The 9,709-nt window shown below is 38.1% G+C and overlaps 1 protein-coding gene across 2 annotated transcripts in view; it reads right to left on the reverse strand.

The window, feature by feature from the left end:
- Positions 1-9,443, reverse strand: part of RBBP6 (RB binding protein 6, ubiquitin ligase) — a 29,191-nt gene extending 19,748 nt beyond the window's left edge. For both annotated transcript variants that reach the window (XM_004477075.5, XM_004477074.5), the window contains exons 1-3: positions 8,154-9,443; positions 3,972-4,071; positions 1,322-1,358 (exon numbers count right to left, since the gene is read on the reverse strand). In XM_004477075.5, the coding sequence (XP_004477132.1) occupies positions 1,322-1,358; positions 3,972-4,071; positions 8,154-8,319 (303 nt within the window). In that variant the 5' untranslated portion in view covers positions 8,320-9,443. The remainder of the gene's footprint in view (positions 1-1,321; positions 1,359-3,971; positions 4,072-8,153) is intronic.
- Between the last annotated feature and the right edge of the window lie 266 nt (positions 9,444-9,709).

The raw sequence follows: 9,709 nt of genomic DNA on the forward strand, positions 1-9,709 counted from the left end.
GGAAAAAAAACAAAAACAAAACCAAAAAACAAAAACCCAAACACTAAGAGTTTTGATCTTTGAATCACTACATTTAGTTCCATGAGAACTAAAAGCCACATACTTTAGAGAACAAGTCCAAAGTTCAGATATTCTATATTATCATGTTTAAGATCCAATGATCCAAAGTTAGTGAAATGCCTCATACACAATTGAAGATCAGTAGTATTTAAAAAGTATAAAGTGAAACAGCAAGTAATAACCTTGAATTCTAAATGAAGATTTCAGACATCTTGCATTGTATACATTATCAAGCCTGGGCAGTAAATGCTTAGAGAATCATCAAATTTACAGAACCCCAATTACTATAGAGACCTGTGTTCCATACAAAATAGGAATGCTGTTGCCTTCTACATAAGAGCTTAATGTCAAAATGGTATCATACAAAAGGTTAATCTATGATAACAGAAGTTAAGATGCTACCCAGTTAAGGGGAGTGACCGCTGAAGCTACAGGTTTTATAGCCTACAATTGTCTTCTAAGAGGGAAATATTTTAATTTGGACATCTGAGCAAACTAGATAGAAGTGGAGTACCTCTATTAAATTTTGAAAACAATGTACCCAATAAAATCTTCAAATCACGGAATCATTTATATACTCGTGGGCAGTATGCAGGGCCCAACTTCAGGTTGTAAACAAATAGATCAAAATTGCCAAACACAGCAAGAGTTAACGATAAAGATGTATTGATGGGTCTCCTCTGGAAATATCTTTACTATGGTGTGTTTGAACTTGGAGAAAGCATCAAACTTTAAGAGAAACTTTTAATGTTGCCAACACATTTTCGAAGCCACCAATCAGGCAAGGGAAAAAAAAAACTAACAAAAACTAAGTGATACAACGTGAAAATGGCAAAATATACACTCCAAACATTTTTTTTTATTGCAAGAAACAAAAAGCACACAACAGCCTGTACATACATACAAAATACTAACTACAGACAGACAAATGCAGAACATGTTATCATGTTCATTAGTGTAAAACCTACATGATCTAAAAAGGATCATACATTAACTGTACAACACAGTGTCAAAAAGGAGAACTCTATCATATTTAATATGAAACAGTGTTTTCTGGGCACAAATTACCCATTTCTACAAAATAAGTGTGCAAGTCATGCCACATATATCCATATTCAACTGAGCTGTCACCAAAATACATTTTATTTACAATATGCACTACGATCGGTAGGATATTAAGTTCTAAAATGATTTACTTCACTGCTACATTAAAAAGGTAAAGCAATGTGTAGAAAAAGTGTGAGATTGTGTTTTTACATACTGCTTTTGAAGTTCCCATCACTGGTTCAGTTCGACTTCTAAAAAACAAAGGAAAACAACAAAAAATATCATCAGATACAAGCAGGTACTTAGAAACTTTTTGTGCTAAAAAATATTTATACCTCCAATCACATTTTTAGTAACACAATTTTCCTTTGGTACAAAGTTTTAAAAACAGCTGGTTTTAAAAATAATGAATACAACTACTTTGATCATTACCACCTTTCAAGAGTTTAAAATGCATTTGTGGGGGGAAAAATCCATCCTGGGGAATTTTAGGTGCACCCTGCCACTTAACAATAAACATATTTTGAGAGGTGGTCTAGAGATTTTGCTATGTTAAGAAACTTTGTGGTTAATCTGTAATACACCAAATAATATATATTACTACGCAGTTTAATATGTCCAAATATAAATTTTCATACATTAAATTTTCTTAAAAGCAAGACCACCACTGTTAATGTTTAGGATTTGGATCTCTGAGAAACTGCTGTTTTCCAAAAACTAACTTTCAAATCCAGAAGGACAGGCTGACCGTACTTTTACAACTTGTCAAAATAACAACCATGGGGAGTGGATATGGCTCAAGCAGTTAAGCACCTGCCTCACACATGGGAGGTCCTGGGTTTGGTTCTGTTCCTTCCTAGAGAACAGACAGACAGATAAGGAGCAGACAAGGAGTCAAAAAATAAAAAGAAAGAAAGAAAAAGAAAAACTCAGCAAAAAAACACACAAAAAATGGGCAGACAACAAATGCAAACAATAAGCAAAGAGATAAGGGAGCATGGGGGGGGGAGGGCAGGGAGTGTTTGCAGATAATAACTAGGGACTAAACAAGAATTCTAATGTACAAAAAATTCAACATATAGTCTGGTAATTAGTTAAAAGAATGAGTTAAATGGTTGCTTTGGAGAAATGGACAGAAAATTTGATGCTTAAAAGTACATATAAAAAAGCCCGAGAAGAAATTACTTAAAAATCTATAGGAAAGAAGAGGCGAATGGATTGCTAAATACAGTCTTTAAAAGTTTAGTATGGGTTAATGCTATCCTGACTACAAAGCAGTGTCCGCATCTGAAAGGAATTCTTAGGTTTGTGTGATTTGGAAGTCCTAAGATAAAAATCAAATTTTCATTTTCTAGTATTTGGGTAACAAATCTCGGCATTTTATGAGGCAATTTATTACAAACGAAATCCTAAGTATAGTGAACTAGCTACACAATTAGGTGTAAGAGGCAACTTATTTTGCCAAGTACTTAAACTAATTCTTTTCCCAAGAGTTTTTGAATATCATGATAGCTACTTAAATTATTTGCTATTAAAATAAGCATTTGGTAAAGGGTAGTTCCATACTAGACTGTAAAAATTCTCTCTATAATTTCTTAAAACTATATAAGCCTAAAAGCATATACCACTAAGTGAACCTGATGATTACAGGAAAAAAAAAATTCAGCTTTTGAAATTGTTATGACACAAAAGAACCTCCAAATATTGAGAAATGTAGTAACCATACAACAAACTAATAACAGTCTTAGAATGAATACTTGCCACATCAGGTAAAGCTCCAAGAGGTAACTTTATTTTACTCAATTCCAGGAACATATTCCATTTCCTATGACTGGCAAGTTCCAAAAGTTTTCATTGACCAAAACCAGAAGTTTCAAAATTTCAAACAAAGCACCCAACTAATATGGGGAAATCACTATCCTTTAAACAGCCCAGTTGCTGCCCTTCTCACATATTACAGTTACAATATTACTATTAAAATTGCAAGAAAGTTGAGAAAATTAAGAATATAAAGTTTAAATCCAGTACCTTTAGTAAATTTTTAAGTTCTAGAGTAGTCCTGAGATATTGCTGTGTTCTCACTCCAATAATACACTGGGCATTTACCAAGTGCCAGGCAATGTTCATTTAATCCTTATAACCTCCGATGATTTAAGTACTAATATCCTCCATTTTACTCTGTGGCACAGAGACTTTAGAAAGATTACCCAATGTCACACAGTTGGTATGAAGCAGTAAAGGGAGTCAAACATAAGCCTGATTCCAGAGTCTGTACTCATAAACTATTATTCTATGGCCTCCCAACCAAAGCCTCTTATTGATATGGAACAAAAGTTAATATCCCTGAATATTCTTGATACTGTCAAAATATTCAGTAGGACAGATCTCTTAAAATACCTATATACATTTTTGTGGTGAAGAAAATATTAGGACAACAAATACAAATGTGCATGCACATTAAAACCAAAGAAGGAGGAATAGATGTAGCTCAAGTGGTTGAACACCTGCTTTTCATGTAAGAGGTCCTGGGTTCATTCACTGGCACCTCAAAACAAACAACCAAAAAAACGCAAAGAAGGATACAGAAAAACTTACTCATCTAAACATAACTTCCTTGTCTTTGTAAATACTGCTTATATAGAACAAAACTTCTTTCTAATAATAGCTCTTACTCCTGACTATAGGCTAAGTTAATTTAATAGGGGAAGAAATCATGGAAAAAAACCAACACATCCTCATAGCAGAGAAAATACACTCATTAAGGGTAAATTAATAAGTTTGGTTCTAAAATACACTTGTTCTTTTTTACAAAATAAATCTAACTTTGAAAAACTTAAAATACACCAGATTTGATCAATACTTACATTACATAGGTCTTGCTTGTAGATTTAACACCTCCAATGGGAATTCTTCTAACAATCACAGATGAATTCTTAGGGATTAGAGCATTATCATCAGTATATTCTATAAATAAAAAGAAAAAAGTCATTTATATTTAGGGATTTGAGTAAGTTATAGTTCCTAGGAATCAGAAAACTTGAACCAAATATAAATTTTATATAATATATAAAAGAGCATTAATAACTACATGTTTCTCCTATCTAGATTGCTAATTATCAGAACAGTCAAAGCCATAAGTGTTTCTCTTCAAAGGACACTAAGTAGTGCCAGCAGGTTCTTGGTTCTAGCACCTCCGCTTTTGCAGAATCCCAAATCACAGTTAAGACAAAGTCATTCTCTAGGCCAGAAATGCTGCACATCTGAACTATGAGAAAATGCTGTTATTTTGAATGAAGAAATCCTGTCTTTCCTCGCCCCTAAACATGAATTATTATAATCCTTGCCTTTATGGAGTTTTATGGAGTGCATTTTTAGGTAGCATTTTGATTCACGGGTGGTCTCTCTGAGGTACTAACATTTGAGACTTCAATACTGAGAGGCCAGCCAGATGTGCAAAAGTTAGGGAAAGAATGTTTCAGGCAGAGGGGAAAAAAAGCATGTGGAAAAATACATATATAAAAAGGTCAGAATAGCATAAAATACAGCTGTTAAAGTATAGATAATACAGTGATGATGTTTGTTTCCAAATACCACAGGAAGATATTGAAGGATTTTAAACAAAGTGATTTTTAAAAATGGTTTTTTTAAAAAAAAGGTAACTCTGGTTGGTATCTAGGTGGAGAATGAACTGTAGGGGAACAAGAATATAATCACAAGGTTGTGATTAATAAGGAGCCTGCTACACTGTCCAGGTAAGGATGATGGCCTATGCTAGGACATGGCAGAGAATGTTTTGAGGGAGAGAGAATAAACAAGGTTTGATGATGGTCTGAATATTTGGGGGAGGTTGGGAAGAATGAAGAAAGAGAGGAATCAGTCATAAATTCCTGGATTCCTAGCTTAAGAAACTGGATGAATAGAGATGTCACTTTCTCAGACGACAAGAGGGAAGATGAATGAATGGATCCTATTCTATACCTTGGACTATCTATATGCAATACTTCTTTAAAAATGGAATTGAGGAATCTGACTGAGGAATTAAAACTATGGTAGAAAGATTTCCTAAGGAAGGAATTTACAAAATTACCAAAAAAGAAAAAAACGCACTACAGAGGTTAAGGTACATTCTTTTACTGTTACTGTTACTACATAAGTTACTCAATACAAAGTGGCTCACTACCTCTGTTCTTCCAATTATTTCAAGCTTATAAATTAAATATGCTTGTTCAGACAAGGATTTTTTACAGTACACTTCAAGCAATATGTATCCAACTAGAGATTTAATTTCTTAGATTAAGGCATGTGAAAATAAGACTTTGTATCTTTGATAGTCCATGATAGTCCCAAATTGCAAGCAAACTTTAAGAAAACTTGGAAGCAGGGAAGAACTTTTTAAAAAGCTATTTCTAGAAACAAAAACTTGGTGTCAAACACCTGACCAGGAAGTCTGAGTATCAAATAACTTTCAAATGTCTTCTCATTGTCCAAGACAATTTATTAGTTTGATCAACACAGCACTGTGTCAAACTAATATGTCCCCCAAAAGATGATGTACCTGAATTACAATAGTAATTTCATAAACATCTGTTCTCCCTGAAAATATCCCTGTACTTAAAATACCTCCTTAACAAACAGCCTTTTAGTTTCTCAAGGCCCTTTCTCCTCACCAGTATAATTTTGATCCAAAAACATGAAGGGCAAGGATGAAATGAATAACAAGATGAATCTGAGAAATGAAGAGTCAGACAAATTTGAGATTACTGAAATACAGTCTACAAATAAACAGAGCTTTTAACTCTAAAACAAGAAATTCTGTTTGAAGCATTTTAGTCTCATCAAGATTTAAAGGTTCTAAACATGGACAAAATTCCAAAAACAAGGATAGTTTAGAGAAATACGGTAGGTAATTTAAAGCATTACTTCTAACTAAATTGATCTAAAGAAATTCGGCATTCTCTCCAAAGTAATCTCCTAATTATGATGCTATATTATTCTGCACCTTCTAATTCACTGGATGGTACTAAATCCAAATGGAATTCTCTTGTGACATTGGGTAAGATTTCCTGTAAAACTCATTAAGTGGCTATCCTCTGTACTACTATTAATGACATCTTTTTCTCCCCTATTTTGAGGAGTGTATAAAATGCACATTTTTCTCACTCAGTTCCTTCTCCTAAACAACATCCAGCTTGACTGCCAAAGCTGCCTCCAATAAAGGACAGTTTACACAATATAGACAAGAAAATATGCTGCTGGGCAAAGCACTTCCTTGGCTTTCAAGGTTTGAATTACTTATAACATATTTATATTTCCTGGACTAGAAAAGAAAACACAAAGTCACAAAACTCTTAAATTTGACGGACAAGAATTCCTTCACCCATAAGCTGCTCTAAACAGTTGATCAAAGTTGTATTCAATTGTAAGGTGGAAAAGAACAAGTCCATTGTGTAATGCTCCAGTAAAACATGAAAGCTGCATAGTATATGGCCATTAAAACTGTCTTAATATCCTCTAGTCTTAATTTTATTCATATTTTCTTTCCCTCATTCATAAGTACTCATTAACATATCAACGGCCTATAATTCTTACAAAGCTACCTGTTTTATGAAATGAACTATTAATACTTAAGGAAAGCATTGGTGGGCTTATAAGAGCATTTTCTCAAATAACATGAAAAAAAAAACAAAACAAAAAAAACCTCTCTCTGAACTGTTCATGACCACAATCTTTCCTTTCCTTTCCTTAAGTAGAGGGATGCTACGCAAAATTACAATTACCAAATCCTCACACAAACTGTCCTTTAGAAATGACATCCATTTTTTAAAAAATGGGGTTGGGTGGGGAAGAGACGCTATCATGTAAGTAAATAAAGTTCTTCCTTAATGAATATTTGAGTCATGATGCCAGTACTGCTGTTCCTTAAACTTACGTCTGGAAGCTGCTCTTCCACATGACAAGATTTACTCTAACCTCCATACAACAGGCTAATGGTAGGGGCCCTCCCATTTCAACTAAATGAACTTATGTCACACCTTATGCCAAGTTTGGTGATCAATAAAATACCCTAATTTAATTACAACTTCACTTCATTCCTTCTCACCCTATCAATAAAACTTAAAAGACCGACCTACTGAAAACAACTGTACTGATAAAAAAAACCAAAACAAGTTCAGATTCAAGACTCTGAAAAGGCCACTAGCACACTATTTCATCTCCTTAAATTCCCAATACTGTAAAATTACTGTAAAAAGTACAAAGACCTTAAAAAATTCCAACTAGTGTCTTGTTTGTAGCAGCCTACTATTTTTTTCAATATCCTAGTATCAACACAGTCATGGACAAGTATAGCAATTACTACTTTAAAAAAGAAAAACCAGTATTTTTGATCTTTAATCCAACTGTTAAATTTTAAGAGTAATAAGATGAACTAAGAGTTCAACTACCTAATTACTGCATTACTAATTCTGGAATTTATACACAATACAAAACCTGTCACATGAGAACAAAGTTCCAAAAACAATGACCACAGTAGAGAGTTGTTGGATTAAATCCTCCAAAGTAACTCAAAAAAAAGGATGGAGGGGGCGGGAGAAAAGGATATAAAATTTGCCATTTGTCTCCTCCACGCTCCCCCCACCCCCCAAATTAGAGAACTATCTTTACTGCTGCTTTAACAAATAAGAAGCTTTATATACGCTAAGCTCTCTTCCCCTCTTTCTGATGGGGGAAAAAAGTTGTAAAACCGCACAAGGAAAACACCCAAAGATCTGGATCCCGCTCTCCTCATTCTAAGAAACATCAAGAAAAATCAGTTTTGGATTAGCCAGTTAAGAGATGGCCCAATTATACAGAAATCAAACAAAATAAGCCAGTTAAACACCAAGGCGGGCTGTTGAAACCCTTGGCTATCAATTTAAGTTGTATGAAAAAGTATTAGAATGAACAGTCCCACAAGAGAACATAATGGCGGTTAGTCTTCTGCCAGACACCTTACTACTAGTATCTATCTTCAACCAGCAAATATCTGGAGGCCATGTGCCTCTTACCTTCTTTCGTTTGCGCGTTGGTGATCTGCAGGTCGCAGTCAGCAGCTTTCAGCTTCTCTCTCCCCATAATCTGCTTCTTTAAATCGCAGAGGGAGATGTGGAGCCCATCAAAAGTGACGGTATCATAGTTGAGTTTAGAGGAAAATTTATAATGCACACAGGACATGGTGCCAAAGGATTCCTAAGGTTCAGCGAGGAGACGTGGACACTCTCAATATATGTATATTTATAAACTTAAGAGCAAGAATGTACACACACAAAACACTCAAAAGACACGGAAGGACCCTAAGGCCTTGGATTAAATACCCCCCAACCACAAGCAGGGGTTCGTAAAACAATAATCCAGAACCCCCGATACTCAGAAGCACTTCATGTGGGAGGAGGGAGACGAGAACCGGGAAAAGGGGAAATCGAGAATCCGCCAACGGGCGCAATGTCACCCAGCTGGGTCCCCCTCGCTCATGCTAAGGACCGGCAGGAGACGGGGATAGGCGATGCAGTCAGTAGCGGTCAGTCCACAACACGTTAGAGTTCGAGTGACCCCCGCGGGGTCAGGGGTCCATAGCGTGGCCGCACCTCCCGGTTGATCTCTTTCCGTGGAATGGGGTGACCCAGGCCCCGGGAGAAGGTTGAGGGGAGAGGGCCTAGGCCCGGAGTCCACAGGCGGCTTCTCGCCTCCTCCTGGCTTCCGGACGACCGGCGTCGGCTTCCCCAGGCCCAGGCCCCCCCCCCAACACAAACCCCTTTCTCCTGCTTCCCGAAGGCCACCAGCGGCCCCGCGGCCTAGGCCAGAAAAGCGCGGTCGGCGGAGGAGAGGCCTTCCCGCAGGCCGCCCCCGGCTCCACCTCTCCCCCGCCGCCGCTGCCGCTGCCGCTGCCGCCTCAAATACAAAGCCGGTACTAGGCCTCAACTAGGCCTCGAAGCACTTCCACACCACCCCCGGCCCCAGCCCAGCGGCCGGGTGGCTTCGGCGGACCCCGGAGACGCCGCCGAGGCTCCCTGACGCTTCCTCTCGACGTGTGCTCCGAGCTTCTTTCGCCTTTCGCTCGCGTCGCCTTTAGGCCCAGAACCGCCAGAATAGGTCGGGAAACCGCTGGACAACGGCAAGGATTTGCTGGCTCCCTTTTTTTTTTGCCCCCCTGCCGCTCTCGGGCCCTCACCAGGCGTCGGCGACACGTCCAAACCAGGCACTATGGCGGACGCGGCCTGGCTTCGGGCGAGCGCCCGACTCCGGGGTCTCTTAGGCAGGGATTGCACGGGCGGCGGGCGCGAGGTGGGGCTGGCGTGAGCGGATAGGCGGGCCGAGAGGCGGAGTCGGTTACGTCACAAAGCGCACCGGCCTTCCCATGTGACCACGGTGCTTTGTGACTCAGGAGCGCGGAACCTGAACTAGTTAGAAGAACGGAAGAAACCATCCGCCTCAAAAGGGAGGGGGAGACTTTAGAGGAAAGAGGACCGACTCATAGTGCGGTTCTGGGAGGAGAGCTCAAATTTCTGCTGTATTAATTTCCGCTACACAGTAGGTTGCCAAGGGGTGACCACCTAACGCTCCCTTC

Source organism: Dasypus novemcinctus, chromosome 23, assembly GCF_030445035.2.
Source record: "Dasypus novemcinctus isolate mDasNov1 chromosome 23, mDasNov1.1.hap2, whole genome shotgun sequence".
NCBI lineage: Eukaryota > Metazoa > Chordata > Mammalia > Cingulata > Dasypodidae > Dasypus > Dasypus novemcinctus.